Source organism: Nuphar pumila, chromosome 2 (genome assembly GCF_984573655.1).
Source record: "Nuphar pumila chromosome 2, dmNupPumi1.hap1.1, whole genome shotgun sequence".
Lineage (NCBI taxonomy): Eukaryota > Viridiplantae > Streptophyta > Magnoliopsida > Nymphaeales > Nymphaeaceae > Nuphar > Nuphar pumila.
In genome coordinates this window covers 31,690,001-31,706,495 of record NC_143250.1, presented here as the reverse complement: position 1 = coordinate 31,706,495, position 16,495 = coordinate 31,690,001, and the positions used below count along the sequence as shown (strand labels likewise).

Below are 16,495 nucleotides of genomic sequence, written 5' to 3'. Positions count from 1 at the left end.
ATTTTGAAATTAAGATAAAAGCGAAATGAAATATGAAAAATGAAAAGAGGGATTTGGAAATAATTGGATTTCAAAAATCCAATCTTGATTTATAAAATCCAAATTGGGCAAAAACCGGATCCAGATTGAATTTTGAGAGATTTTACAAAAAATATTATTTTTGGATTTTGAAATTCAAAGATTATTTTAAAATTGGGGATAAAAAATGGATTTTGAATTTGAAATCCTCAAATTGATTTTGAATAAAAATTGGATTTTGATTTTGGATCTAGATTCATTTTGATATTTCGAAATCCAAACTGAATTTTGAACTGGATCCAGGGTATTTTTCAAAAGATTTTTGCAAAAATGATGGATTTTGAATTTTAAATTCAAGAATTGATTTTGAAATTAGGATAAAAATCAAATTTTGAAAAGGATCTGGATCCAAGGTTTTGAAAAAGATTGGATCCAGATCTTGATTTGATGGAAATTTGTTTGAAATGGGAATTGAACCCTGAATATGGATTTCTGAAGAATTGAAAATAGAAAAAATTGATTTGGTTATATAATAAAAAAATTTAAAATATAATAAAATTGAGATTTTGGATTTGGATCCAGTTTAGATAATGAAATTGGGTCTTGATTTGAATCAGAAACCAAGAAGTGAGATTGAATCTTGGATGTTAGATTAATCTGAGTTCAAAAATTGATTTGATTAAACTTCTAAACGGATCAGAAGGTGGATCCCGAGTGAAATGGATCCAAAATAGTTTAATTAGATCCTAGATATCTGATGAGATATTCCAGGTTCAAAAAATGAATTGGACTCTGGATATAGATTTTTGAATGAATCAGATAAAAAATCCAGGTCCGGGAAGAAATTAGACACCAGATCCAACATTGGATCCAATATCTGAATTGAAATGGATTGGATCTCGGATTTTGATAAGATATTAGATGAAGGAACTGATCCGAGTCTGAATTGGGACTTGTCCCAGTTTAGAAAAATGTCAGAAACAATGTCTTGAAGAAATTTGTATTTTTTTTGTTTTCGCCCTACAGGGGTAGAAACACGGTACATAACTAGTATGAACTAATTTGAACTGGATTGGATTAGAATGAACTGAATCTGAAGTCAGTTATACTCAGATAAACTAAATTCAGAGCCAGAACACTAGCTCAACCAACTAGAGTCAGCTCGATTTGGACTAAATTGAGCTCAAACAAGCTAAAATGAAGTCAAATGAGCTGAAACAAGGGTTTGAGTGACTTTGAATTGGAACTGAGTTGTTCAAACTTTTGGTGAACTTAGATTAGACTCACTGAGATGGGATCTAATGGATTTGACTTACTCGGGGGCAGTTTGGTTAAGATTCGAGCTTAAATAAGCTCATTTTGCCTGAAATGAGCTAATTTAGCTGAAATGATCAGGATTCACTCATCGTGAGCTCAGAGGAGCTAGATGTGACAGACATTATAACTTTTCTAAACATGAGATGAGTTTGGTTAAACCTAACTAACGAAAGGTCTAAGGGTGACTCAGGGTAAAATGGTATTTTTATTGACTGAATGAGGTAGACTGACCTCTAGACTGGAGTAACCCTAGAGTGGACTCTATATTGCCGTGCACGGGACTGACATCTGTGAAATGAGATGTCTGGAACAAACTTAAAAAATTTGAGGTGTTTATAGATGCCCCTCTTTACTGCTAAGTCAGTTGAAAGTTGAGCTTAGTAGTAAAGAAAAATACACCAAACTTCGAAAAAAAAATGCCTCAGTTAGGAAGATCTGACTCGGTAGGAAAGAATTGGTTTTGAATGGTCCTCATAAAATGAGGTTCAGGCTTAATACCTTATCCTGAACGGCTTTTGAAAATGATGAAATCCTCGAGGATGAAGTGATTTTGATAAAAAGAATGAGGAAATCGTGATGAAACTTTTGGATGAAGGTCCCAAGATTGTGAAAGAGGAGAGATTTGATCATAAGAGTGAGATCTCATGGCTAAGACAAGATAAACTTTTTGAAAATATTCAGGTTTAGCCCTTGACCTAGATGGGATGAAAGATACCTTGTGGAACGGAGTTCAGGTTTGACCCTTACTTGAATGAGGATGAAAAATACCTCATCGAAATGAGGCTCAGGTTTAACCCTTATCTGAACGGATGTAAAAAATACTTAACGAGGTGAGGCTCATGTATAATCCTTAACCCGAACGGATATGAAAAATACTTCACGAGGTGAGGCTCAGGTATAATCCTTAACCTGAATGGATATGAAAAATACCTCACGAGGTGAGGCTTAGGTACAATCCTTAACAGAAACGGATATGAAAAATATGAAATCCTCGAATGAAGAAACCATGATGAAACTTTCGAATTTCGCACAAAGAATCCGAAAGGGGTTGCAAAAGGCAAGAAAAATGGGGGTTCTTAAAGCTTTGAAAAGGAGTTAATTGGGGCGTCTCATGACTATGGCTGAATAACTTTTGAAAATAACCTTTTGTGAGAAAAACATGCTCAACCTTTGATTTGAAAAATGAACTGTCTATGGTGGGATAGTGGGGACAACAGGGAAAATGTGCAGATCCGAGAGCCCAGACGCTCAGATCAAACCGAAGGAAAGGACCTTGAAAACTCTTGTTATCAAGTCCTAACAAGGGATAAAACAATGTCAGGATATATCAAAATGAACATCAAGTTCTTACTTCATGTCGGGATAATCAGAAAATATTGTCAATAAGATAAAATTGTAGTTGATTTAAAATAATTGAAATGTGCACATTTGTGTGAGAATATTCCCTTTTCTACCTAGAATATTAACTCTAATTGGGCTAACTCCGTAGAATCAAGAATCAAATCTAAATTTGTTGTTGTTGAGTTTCTTCAAGGGGGCTATTCATTTCCTTGATATGAAAAAGAGAGAAAAATGATCTTAGTTTCATAAAAGTAGTTGGGTGAAAAGATATTGATAAAAGAATTTCACATAGATAAAGATGTCTTTTGAGAATTTCGACAGCTTGATATCTGGGGTTTTTATCATGATGATCTTTTTATACTCTTTTTGAGACATTGAGCTTTCTTGGGGTTTGGCGAGAAGTTCATCATATCATCCTTCATCTCAAAGATGTTCTGATTTTCTCTGGAAGGGTATATCATGCACTCCTTTAACTTGGAGGTGATTTGATTTTCTCTAGAAGGGTACATCACATGCTCCTTCAACTTGGGGGTGGTCTGAGCCTTCTTTGCCCCTGAGAACTAGATTGATGATATTGCCTCTTCGATTGGAAATCTTTTGACGATAATCAGATATCTTTTAGGGTCTGTTGAGAGGTTTGTCACATCAACCTTCAACTTGACAATGATTTGAACTTTCTCTAGAAGAACATGTCATATGCTCCTTCAACTTGGAGATGTTTTGAGTCTTCTTTGGCCTCAGGGATCTAACTCTCCTATCAACCTTCAACTTGGTGATGATTGAGAGGTCCCTTTTACAGATGATAGATTATGTTTGTAGAATTTGAAGAAATTGAGTGGATTCTTTTTTTTTTTTATCGCTCAAGATATTTCTACTGCCTTATTACCAGAAGAATTGTCTTTAAAATGTACCATAGCTATGATCAATATCTGTTCATTTATGGCTTTTCAACATCATTGAATTTTCCTTGCTAGTCATATCGAGGATTTTTTTTCTTCATCCTTTTGGTTGACCAACAGAAAAAGCTTGAACTTCGGTTCTTTCTTCGTGAGAACTTCACCCTTTTAGAGGAAATATTGAAGGTAGCTTGAGGTAAAAATTTTGTGCAATAAAAATTTGAGATCAATGACTGTTTTGATGACAAATCGGCAAAATATTCTTGAAATCCTTGGTGAAAGGAATTGCTTGACATCGAATTGACACATTCGTGACTAAATTCTCTTCTCCTTTCCCCAAAGAAGCGACTCAGACTTGACCCTTGACCTGAACGGGTAAATACTCCTCTCTTCCCTAAAGAGGAGGTGTTTGCAAAACAGAACTTTCAAAGAAAAATTAAGTTTTCGTCAAAACTCCCTAATCTTAGGCTTCTCTTATGGAAAGGCGACCGGTGGGTAAGGTCGATGAATATCATAGAGGAGCGAGTCCATCACACTCTCTCTGAAAAAGGGTCATCTGCGACGGAGAGGTCAAAATGAGAAATTGGGGTCACGAAAGAAAACAAGCTTCCATCGAAACTCTCATTGGAAAAGGGTTTCTTGTGTAAAAATGATTGTTGTTTTGCAAACAGTCCGCGAAGAAACAAGTCCCTTCAAACTCTCCGTGGAAAAGGGTTCTCGCGAAAAGAAATTGATTGCATGCGAAAGGAACGAGTTCCCTCAAACTCTCCCTAGAAAAAGGCTCATTCATAAGAGAAAATTGAGTGATTGATATATTGGGCCAGTTTGAAAACTGGTTCAAAAGATTGGATCCTTGAAAAAGATTAGCATTTGACAAAAATTGCAACCTGAAGGTTTGAAAAATGATTTGAAATTGATAAAATTGCAACCTGAAGGTTGGAAAATGATTGAATTGCAACCCGAAGGTTGAAAAATGATTGAAATTGATAGAATTGCAACCCAGAGGTTGGAAGATGATTGAAATTGATAGAATTGCAACCCAAAGATTGGAAAATGATTAAAATCAATAGAATTGGTTGACTCGAAGGTCTGATTGTAAAACATGACATTAAGCACAAAATTGAATTTGGAAGTTCGACCAGCTCGGAAGCTGGATTTTGAAGAAAGTCTGAGTTGAAACTCATTTTTTAGAAGAAAGTCTCAGTCGGAACTCGGTTTTTGAAAGAAAGTCCAAGTTGGAACTCATTTTTTGGAAGAAAGTCTGAGTCAGAACTCATTTTTTTTTAAAGAAAGTCTGAGCCAAAACTCATTTTTGAAAGAAAGTCTGAGTCAGAACTTAGTTTTTAAAAAAAAGTCTGAGTCAAAACTCAGTTTTTGAAAGAAAGTTCGAGTCAAAACTCATTTTTGGAAGAAAGACTGAGTCAGAACTCATTTTTTAGAAGAAAGTCCGAGTCGAAACTCGGTTTTTGAAAGAAAGTCTGAGTCAAATCTTGGTTTTTGAAAGAAAGTCTGAGTTGAAACTCAGTTTTTGGAAAAAAGTCTGAGTCGGGACTCATTTTTTGAAAGAAAGTCTGAGTCAGAACTCATTTTTGGAAGAAAGTCTGAGTTAAAACTCATTTTTGGAAGAAAGTCTGAGTCGAAACTCATTTTTTGGAAGAAAGTCTGAGTCAGAACTCGTTTTTGAAAGAAAGTCTGAGTCAAAACTTGGTTTTTGAAAGAATAGTTTGAGTTGAAACCCAGATCTTTGAAGAAAAATTAGGTCTCACTCGAAAGTTGGATTTTTTAAAAGGAAGTCTGAGTTGGAGCTCAGCTCTTCAAAGGAAAACTAGTCCATCTCAGACGTTGGTTTTGAAAAGGAAGTCTGAGTCGAAACTCGGATCTTCAAAGAAAAACTAGTTCAACTTGAAAGTTGGATTCGAAAAGGAAGTCTGAGCCTGAACTCGGATTTTCAAAGGAAAACTAGTCCAACTTGGAAGTTGGATTTGAAAAGGAAGTCTAAGTCGGAACTCAAATCTTCAAAGGAAAAACTAGCCCAATTCGAAAGTTGGATTTGAAAGAAAAGTCTGAGTCGGGACTTAGATTTTTGAGGAAAAAAAATCAATCCAACTTGAAAATTAGATTTGAAAATAACCAGCGCGAGGACAAGGTTTAGAAAATGATTCGATGCACAATCAAATTTTTTGAACATGACCAGTACGAGCACTGTGTTTTAAAAAAGGATTCGATCTGAGATCAAATTTGAGAAAAAATAAAAAAAGATCGTAAATTGACTTTGGAGATTGATGATTGAGATGAGAAATTTATGAAATTTCTTGATCTAAGATAGATTTGAACAGAGTTGCATTGTTCAGGATTATCCCTTATCCTGAATGAGAAATTGATGAAAAATTGACAAATTGATGAAGATTAATGAAAAATTGATAAAGGTTAATGAAAATTGATAAAAATTGATGAAAATAGCGCTTGTTTGATTTTGCCTACATATAGGACGTTTAAAATGACAACAAAATTTCATAATGAAGATGCCCCAGTGTAGCAAAGGAAAAAAATTTTGAACAAAAGAAAGAAGGGTAAATGATCATTGTTATTGAAGGAAGCTCTTTGAAGAATATAAAAGATAGAATAAAAAAATTAGGTGTAAAATTTCTTTAAATGCAGAGCGTTGATAGGATCTGGCAACTCCACCACATCTGCATTGACCAGGCGATATGAATTGTGTGGTAGCGCTTCTTTGACCACATAGGGACCTTCCCAGTTTGGTGACCATTTGCCATGCGAGCGGTGCTTGAGATGAGTTGTCGATTTGAGGACCATATCATGAACTCGAAATCTTCTCTCGATGTCAGACTTGGCATAATGTCGAGCTATCCTCTGACGATAAGCTTGAGCATGCTTTGCTGCTTTAAGTCTTCTCTCATCGAGCAGATCAAGCTATACCAACCTCTGTTGCTGATACTGATCAAGTGGTAGCTCGATGAGTGAGGCAAATTTGAATGCAGGCTTTTGTACATGAAGAGGTAATATCACCTTGGTCCCATACACAAGTTCTGCAGACGTAGCATTGGTTGAAATCCGAATGGTAGTTCGGTATGCCTAAAGTGCATCATGGATTTTCTCGTGCCAATCGCGACCTGTTTACACAAGTTCTGCAGACGTAGAATCTTATTAGTGATCTCTGCCTGACCATTCCCTTGAGGATAGTAGGGAGCTGAAAAATGGTGATGGATCCTGAATTTCGAACAAAATATCTTTAGTCTCTCATTCTTGAAATGACTGCCATTATCTGAAATAATGTCATATATATATATATATATATATATATATATATATATATATATATATATATATATATATATATATATATACACACACACACACACACACACACACACTTATGAGCTATGCATATTGATTTGATACAATTCATCATGATGGTTGTCCACCTTTTTGGTTTGGGGGAATTGGTATGAATGTTATCTTGTTTGTTGAAAAATAAATTTAATTAATTATATTAGTTGCTTTAGTAAACTGGTTGTTTTGTCGTATGTTGTTTGGGACTCGTAAACTTGAGATTTATGAATTCTCCCAATTTCTTTTCTCATAGTATGAACCTTGGGAAATGATTTTCCCAATAAGAGCTTATTGTTGGGTGCGGTCAGGTCTCGGTGAGAGTGAAATGAGGTGTTTACACTAGTTTAGAGCTCTTCAATTAGAAATTGCAGTGTGTCTTATTGGGCAAGGCCATGAGTACCTGAAGGGTACTTTGAGAAAACTAAAAATTTAATAATAAATTTTAATTTAACATAAACAAGATACACAAACCTTGGTTACACCCTAAACGATGGGGTAACTTGTCACCTTGAATGACTCTATTCGCCTTGAGAGCAACAACAACAACAACTACTACGCCTTCATCCCAAAACAATTGGGGTCGGCGATATGAACCAAAAAAGAAAATCATTCTAGGTCTTCCACATGAATCCTTCTCCTCCAATCATTTCTATCCAATGCCATGTCCTCGGTGAGGTTCAAAGCATTCATATCTTTTCCTATCATCTCCATCCATATCTTCCTAGGCCTACCCCCAACCTCTTTTAACTAATATATTTTCCCATTTCTCCATCCTTCTAACTGGAGCATCATTAGGCCTTCGCCGAATATGTCCAAACCACCGTAAACGATTCTCTCTCATCTTATTTTCAATGGGTGCAACACCTGCCTTCTTACGTATCTCCTCGTTCTGAATCTTATCTTTTATTGTATTTCCACACATCCATCTAAGCATACACATCTCAACTACACTCATTTTTTGAATATGATGTCTCTTGGCAGCCCAACATTTCGTACCATATAGTAAAGCGAGCCTAATAGTCGTCCTATAAAACTTGCATAAACCCCCATGAGATTGTGCTGAGTTGCCGATGGACTCCTTCTTAGTTGGTGGTGGCATATTTACGTTGTGGTCCCGCTTTGGTCACTAGGGTGGACCAGTCTCCAACCGCGGTGGCTTAGGGGACAAGGACTTCTTTAGTGTAGCGCACTATGACATTTTCCAAGGAAAGGAACTCCTTAACAAAGGATTCTGAGCCTTGGTGCCGGCAAACTGAGTTTTTGTGGGGTTTAAAATAAAATATCTAAATTACTCATGGTTGAATATACACCTGCATGTAGACCGACAAGCCTATAGTGACCTGAGGCAGTGGTGCCCTTGTAGAGATAATAATTTTATCGAAACCTAAGCTAGTTGTTGTGTACATTGGTAAATGGCAAAAGATAAATTTAAATAAAATATATATAATATATATATGCATGCATTCATGTTCAACATAGTTGTTTGAGTCACCTCTCGAGTTAGAGGTTTTGTCAAGTCAAATCCTATAGGGAGTCGGGGTTTGAGACTCGTGGTTAACCTTGGACTTAGTTGGAGTCCAGTTTGACTTGGTGACCTACCCATGTCCACTACCTCATAGTGGGTGATAGTGTTTCTTGCTGAGACTTGTGGTTTGTCTCACCCCTGCTTATTTTACTTTTTTTAGGTACTCACGAGTTGGCAGGCATGGCAGTGACAGATGCGGTGAACTGGAGTATACCTGGAGCTGGATTGAGGACCCTTCTCTTCATGGGGATAATATGTGTTTTGAGGCTTTATCAGAACTGTTATTGGATGTAAAATTTGTAAAGAATCAGTGAGAGTTCACCTATGAATTTTGTAAACATTAATGTATACATCAATGAAATTATTTTTTTTCTAAAAAGGTTTTCCTTCCGTTGTGCGAGAAATTCTTTGCAAAAGATTCTAGAAGATTTTTAAAGATTTAATGTTTTTGATATTTCGTTGTGCTCTATTTTAAAAAGAAAAAAAATGGCTTAATTTTTTGGGGTGTCACAATGACAGTGTAACAAAAGGTGCCCTAGGGTACAGTGAATGAGGTCTTGGGATGGTGAGCTATGGTTAGCCTAATCTGGTTATACCTCGAGAAACTATCTATGAAGGAGAACATCTCATGTCCAGTGGTGATGTCTACAATGAGGTCAATGTTAGGTAGAGGAAAGTCATCATTGGGTGTAGCCTTGTTGAAGCCTCCAAAGTCTATAAAAACTCTAACTTTGCTATTGAATTTAAGGACAAGAACATTGTTGGCTACCATTCAGGGTAATCTATGACTCAGATGAACCCTACTTTGAGCATATCCTCTAGGTTGGCTTTGACTTGAAGTTCTACCTTTTGGTCTATTTTTTTAAACTTTTACTTGACTGACTTGGAGTTAGGATGCAGAATAAGGTGGTGTTCGACAAGTTTCGGATCTGGACCTAACATGTCTTGGCATGACAATGCGATCATGTCCTTATGCTAGGTTAGGAACTTGCCTAAGGTTTAGCTTTCTTTTAGGCTTAGTGAGGCAACTATCCTAATGGCTTGAGGGTTCTCTGGGGTGCCTAGATTAACTTCTATGCTTTCTTCCTTGGCCATTGAATAAGGATTTTCTTGTCTTTCAAAAGTTCTTTTGAACTCAGAAGGTTTTGTGATGTCATCATCAGGTCCTTCCTCTTTCACTCACATTCATGGTCCGAATTGATCTTTGGCTTGGACTCCATAGACTTGACAGGAATGGCAGTGTCAGATTTGTTAGCTTTTTTATTTTTTTTGGGTTTTTAAAATATCAAAAAAAAATTAGCTTTTTGAAGGAGAGACAGAGACATTGACAAAAAGGGGAGGATTGACAAAGACCTCCTGATTCACGTCCGCAAACACAGGAGAGTTCTGGGACAAGGAGGAAGGAGTGCCACCTCCAAACAAAGACACACATTTTTGGGATTTTTAATTTTCTATTTTTTTTGAGATTTTAAATGATAATGTACAAGACAGTCAGGTTCATCATCACCTGTTTGTGGGTTGGGTATCGCCACCCAATTCTTGATTGAACTCATGGTTGTCTGCCTCAATGGTATCTGGCTACAAAAGAAGAACCTGCATCAACAGGCATAACAGAAAATAGAGAATCCAGTTCTAAGGTTTCATGACTTAAGTCTACATTCATTTCATCCTGTAAGGTTCCTAGGATGTTCGGGAAATACATTGAGGAATTGCGACCCAAAAGAATGTCAGGGTCATTAGAAGGAGTAGGAGATGGTTCTGCCTTTCTCGGAATCCATCAAAATCTTTTTTTTTTTTTTTTTTGGGGGGGGGGGGGGGGGGGTCATGGATCACGTTCCGATCTACCTGAAAGAGTTTCCATAAACCAAAAATCTGCCCACTCTAAGTCGAATGGTCCTAGTGCACTTTTTCAGAGCTTTTTGTATGATCAGGGATGGACAAACCTGCCATACCGTGACTTCTCAAATGGCTTGTACCAATAAGACTTTCTTTTATAGAATTCAAGACACTCTCTTTGGTACCACTATACAGCTTCTAGTGGCCTCCGAAGTTCTTTATCTGGATTAAGACTCATACTGAGCATGTACTCCCAGCACCAACCTCTAGTTTCGAGGTAAGCGCGATATGGATCCTCGAGTTCGGGCTTGCTCCATGAGTTCTCAGAGTCTGAGAGAGGGATCAACTTATTCTCCTCATTCATTCACTCTAATTTATTCTGAATGTGTTCTTGAGCTTCCACTTCTGAGGCAAATTGAGCTTTTTGTTCTTTGACCCATTCTTCATACTCTGCTTGGATCCTGGCAGCTGTGTCTAGGTAACATGTCAATCCGTAGGACTGATACTGATAGACGCCACAAATACTGGCTTCACGAGATAATGGATTGAGATCGAAAGGAAGCCCTTGAAATCCATCATCGCTTTCTAAATCTAAATCTGAATCTGGGTCATTGTCCTCCCTAGGTATTCCTATGCCCCAAGGGTATGGTTCTCTAGGGAATAGGTCATCTATATTGGCCTGGATCGGACTGGATATGATCCATCTTCTTTGACTGTAGAGATCTTGACAAAATAGGCTGAGTGACCCATACCACTGCATTTCCAGACGGAGACCGACGAGGGCTTGATCTAGGAACTCTGGTCATCCCTTTTTCTTTTGACTCGAGATTCATCATGCCTTTTGCTGAGATTTTCATTCTATAAAGTCATGTTGGATCATCTGTTCTTATTCTTGATAGTCCTCCCACTGAGTCTGCCTCAGATTGGTGGAAAATATAAAGATTTCTGGCCTTATATTGTGCCCAACTTCGTCTGACCTGCTGATATATGTACTGAACCAAACATTCTTGGAATAGGATCCATGAGAGGTGGTTCATCATTCTCATCTTCTAAGCTAGATGGTTTTTCTAGTGGTGCAGGCAAAGTCATGACATTCAGGCTCTTCTGGGGGTTCTACTGGTCTGACAAAGGCTATGACATGTCTGACCATGGAGACAAATGCCTTGATGAAGGATTCTTGATGGTGGCTTTAACTCGAAGAACACTTGCTATAGAAAGAATTCCCAACAATGACGAGGCGATTCTGAGCGAAATTTCTCTCTTAAGTCGGCCTCCTAATACAAATATTTGAATTCGACTATGTGCTTCAGATGCAATTCCTTCAGCCATTGCAGATGTCCCATCCACTGAGCATAGATATGATTAGCCGCTTCAGGATATTGACCCTCGATGAGTGGAGGTGGTAACCTTCTTTGAGCTTCAGCCAGGGAGAGCAGTCCTAAACTTCATTGGTAGTAATGATCTCAAGATGATTGAAATTCATCTCTATCAAAGTCCCATTTGACGGAGGTCCACGATGACCAGATGCTGATTCGATCATCTTATTGTAACTCATATCCTTACCCCATTTTCCCAATCTAGCCACCTGTGCGAAATGGTCCATTTCTGGGTGTACTAAGATCAAATCCGATTTTAGATTTCTGGGCATCTTTCCTAACTTTTGTTGACTTAATACCACTATTATAGTGTCCTGGAACTGAGATGACAGACCTTCAAGGCCTGGTTCTTTCTCCGAGTCAACAGGTATGACCTTTGGATTTAAGACTTCTCCACAAATAAATTGGGGAGGATCCATCTTTTTTTGAATAGCTGATTTTCCTTTCTCCTTCTTATCAAATCACAGGCCTTCACTCGAGTTGGTTTTCTTTGTGATGGTGAGAACTTACCTTGTTGTCTTTTTCTAATTCTTTGAAGGGTAGGTAACTCATTCTCAATAGCATTAGCCATTCTTTCAGGAACTTGGCAAAATTTGGATATAGACTGCATTCCTTGAAATTAGAATCGTCAATTCTTCCTGACAGTTTAAGGAACTTTGGTCTCTTTAAGCAATCGATGGCGGCCACTTTAGAAGTTTCTTTGGTACCAGACTTTATAGCAGCTGCAGAAGTCTCACCCTTTTCTCAAATAGAAGGGATATCAATGGATATGTTCAGCCGTGGAATTATGGGTTGAGCTATTCAGACAGTTGGATCATCGACAAAGATTATAATGCCTTGGTCTTTCCATGGGATCTTGACGCACTGATGTTAGGTGAAAGGAACTGTTTTTAGATCATGGATCACCCCAAGAGTAGATTATAGGATGCTGGGATGTCCACCACATGAAATAAGGTCTGATGAGATATCGGACCAATCTCCATATTCAGTATTATTGTCCCCAAAGTTGATGATACATTCCTGTCGTATGCACTGATCTGGATACAATGATCATCAAATTTGGACCGAGTAATATTGAGCTTCCTAGCAATTATGTAGGGACAAATATTTAGACCATCGTCTGTATCCACGAGACAGTGAGGGATAGAGAACTCTTTGATTTGCACAGTGATATGCAATGCCTTGGTGTGTAGAAACACAGGATTGAGAGAGTCATCTTTTGAAAATGACATGGGCACTTGGGTCATGATTTAAGAGACCAGGGCCACCAGACTTTCAGGCTCAGTGGCTGAATAAACCTTGACTTTGTTCAAGATGTCCTCCACAACTTTTTTATGCTTCGAGTCCTCATTCCCAATTGGTTGCTCATCGCTTCCGGTCAGCTTGATATCACCTTTGTCCAAAAGATCCTGAACGAGGTGTTTTGGAACTATATATCTTTTTGTATTGTGTCCTGCTGCCCGATGGAACTTGCAGAACTTGGAAGGATCACTCTCCTTGACAACAAGGGGATTGAGAATTGCTGGCAATCTTATCATTTGAGCTTTCAACAATGATTTACTAATGAAACTTAGTGAGCATGCATTCCTTGGTCCAATTAGGATTCCAGTTGAAACTTTGGTATTTTGACTGTGGGTCATCTTGTAGCTTCTACTGAGGTTTTTGCTGACTCTGGTTCTGCGATGCTCCAGGCTATCCTTTTCTTTTTTCAGGATTGACAATGCCTACCTGACTCTTAGGTTCTTATTTCTTTGTCCTAGAGTCCTTGTTGTTCTCGGATTTGACCACAAGGCCTTCATACATCCCTCTCTTATGGTTGGATTTTATCCAACTGGCTACTTCCATGAGATCCACGAATGAATTGAGTATGTGAAAAAATGATAAAACAGGACAAATCCACCCCCTCGTCGCCTAAAGGGGTTTTGCTATGCCCAAACTCTGTCTGCCATACCGTCACAAACGTTATTGAAAATTCCCATTCAAAGTTCTCCCCAAATCGGCACACGAGAGAGAGAATTTGACAAAACAATCAATATATACCCTTTCATCATATCGTGAGGTATATAGCTGTTGACAAACCACTGCAGTGGTTACTCGTGGTTAGCTGTGTCAAGCTGAAGGCCCAGGATCAAATCTCGCTGGTGCATTGGGCTTGCCATTGCTTTATCACAGTTGAGGCACGGAAGGTTGGGTTGTCATGTCCTCAGCCTGAAATTTTACCTCACAGGGCGCACATTAAGAGACCTAGTTCTCAGTGAGGGTTTTCCTTCGTCAAAAGAAAGAAAAAAACTGACAATCACTTCATATTTAAGAGAGAGAGAGAGAGAGAGAGAGAGAGAGAGAGAGAGAGTCTGAATTTGGCAACACAATCAATACCCTTAGCTCTCATCATGTCGTGAGCTAGCTAGCTGTGGAGTGTGGACAACCCACTTGATGATTTAAGGAATACCGACAAGTCGAGGGCACTTTTAATGTGAAGAACAAAATGGTGACGGAATTAATTATTCCCATCCAACTTAGATGAAAGTTGAAACCATTCCAATTTTATTATATCCCTAAGATACAAGCAACCCCATCCTGTGCAATACAACATTTATCAGCCAACCTAACCATTCCTTAACAAAGAGAAAGATCCCCTTCTGGCTGACTGATATCCAAATCACAGTCCAGAAATCTACTCAACAATTCAAAGTCCAAATGGTCGAATTTAGACTGATCGTAAGAGAATTCCACTCCACTGTTACACAATTCAATCCCCAACAATCCATTGTAAATTCCTGCATCCCTTGCCTCATGAGCTTGCTTGTCATTTGGACCCTCCTCTGTTACATCCGATCCTATGCTTGGGAAGTCGAAAAACTGATCGATGTCTATGTCCAAATCGACTTCGGCTTCCTTCTCTAGCAGGTCACTCCACACCCTATGGCTCTCTACACCAACCTCTTCGTTGGTGGCCGCTGAAACTGGGCATGTGATTGTTGGTGGCAGTGATTTCTGGCTATTTTTCACCTTGCGGTTGATTTTCTGGTTTAGCTCCCTCATTGATAATGACTTTTTGCTCAAATAAGTATTCCAGTAATTCTTTATTTCGTTATCTGTTCGCCCAGGCAATCTTCGGGCAATCAGTGACCATCTGCAACACAGAGCAAGAGGGTGTCAGCTGTCAGATTTTGGGCTGGCTGGAAGATCACAAGTGATTTATCCATTTAATCATGGAACCCGAGTAAAAAAACAAGGGTCTTCTGTGCAAGCCAATGCTTAGCATAGCCTCGGAATTTTACACTGACACTACCGTAAGTATGGCAGGCCGAGCCAGTGCGATCAGGTCTTCTTGCCAGGTGCTGTTTTTTCGGGTTATATATCAAAAAAAAAACAAAGGTCAATTTTGCTTTAAGGAGTGGTTCTTTTTTATAAGAGGGAGGGTGGGGGTCCCTAGTTGGGCAGAAGACTATATAAATATTCTACCCTGAACACTGGATCTGATCAACGTCCTCCAACTTGAATGTCTTAAGCTGATCCACCTAGCCATTATTTTGCAAAATATATTTGATCCAGTTAGGGTTTTCCAACTCTTTGTTGAAGGATAAAATTTTGTCATTATAAGTTAAAAGCATAGGAAGCGTTCCATCCCTCTCGTTTTGTGCAAGGACACAAAATCAGATGGTGATGAAATTGCAATGTGTTCCACGTAAGAGAGAGAGAGAGAGAGAGAGAGAGAGGTAAGGCAAGCAGAAGATAATTGCAATGAGAAATGATAACTTTGAAGGGATATAATTTATGTCACAAAGATACGGGTACGACCCGAGACTTGATAAAAGTTCTTAAATTTTTTTAAAAAAATGAGATACAAGAATATGGATTTATTTTTTAATCAATAAAAATATTTACGACATTTTAACACATAAAAATATAGTTTATTGACACATTAATAAAAATCATAACAAAAATATCCAAAAAAAACTCCTTGTGTGTCCAAAAATATCACTAGGAACACAACTCAGATGGCGTGTCCTTGTGATATAGATGTTCATTTGAAAGGCCGTTATGCTGACATGTCTTCCTTGAATATCCAATTTTATCAGGAAATAAGAGCCATCACATTCGTACTATTTGGCTTTAAAGCTGTAGTGCACTTAGTACGAGTATAGTGTTGACCTTCAGGTAACAACAGACTTCATGGTTGGAACACACTGAGTTTGATTTCATTGACTTCAATTTCCTGTTCTTGCTTATCTCTGGGAAATATTTTAGTATGATAAGTAGCTGTAACCATATCTTCACCATCAGCCCCAAGGGGTTTGGCTTAGTGGTAGCTAGACCGGTGGTTAGAGTTTCATTCTCATGGGCATCAACCTCTTGCATATAAGAAAGGGCAAGGGTCTTATGCCCCCTTCTCGTGGCTAAGCAAGGCTACTCTCAAAGGGTGCGCCAAGGGTTTACATTATCCGAAAAATGACCGTAAGTGCGATAGGTCTTTGGTCCTGGGGCTGGTTTCCCATCCCTCATGAAAAAATATCTTTGCAACCACAATAATATGGGCCATTCACTTTTGACGCCAGAGCTCCAATGTGCTCAATCTGACGATACAAGAATCCTGATGGCACCATAAATATGTCACAGACGCCTAATCATAACTAGCTCTTGTCTCCACATAATATTCATGCTATATTGAGGAGTTCATTGGAAATGGTAAGACTTAGTTACCTGTTGCCTAGAAGATTGTGAAGTCTCATAATCAGATCCTCTTCATCCTCTAATATGTTTCCTCTCTTAATGCCTGGCCTCAAATAGTTCAACCATCTCAACCTGCAGCTCTTCCCACACCTATTGAGACC

The 16,495-nt window shown here is 38.3% G+C and overlaps 1 protein-coding gene across 1 annotated transcript in view; it reads right to left on the bottom strand.

Annotated features, from left to right (window-relative positions):
• Nucleotides 1-14,276: 14,276 nt before the first annotated feature.
• LOC149845170 (transcription factor MYB3-like) overlaps nucleotides 14,277-16,495 on the bottom strand; it is a 2,776-nt gene continuing 557 nt past the window's right edge. The window contains exons 2-3 of the mRNA XM_089987102.1: nucleotides 16,365-16,494; nucleotides 14,277-14,793 (exon numbers count right to left, since the gene is read on the bottom strand). Of these exons, the coding sequence (XP_089843228.1) occupies nucleotides 14,277-14,793; nucleotides 16,365-16,494 (647 nt within the window). The remainder of the gene's footprint in view (nucleotides 14,794-16,364; nucleotide 16,495) is intronic.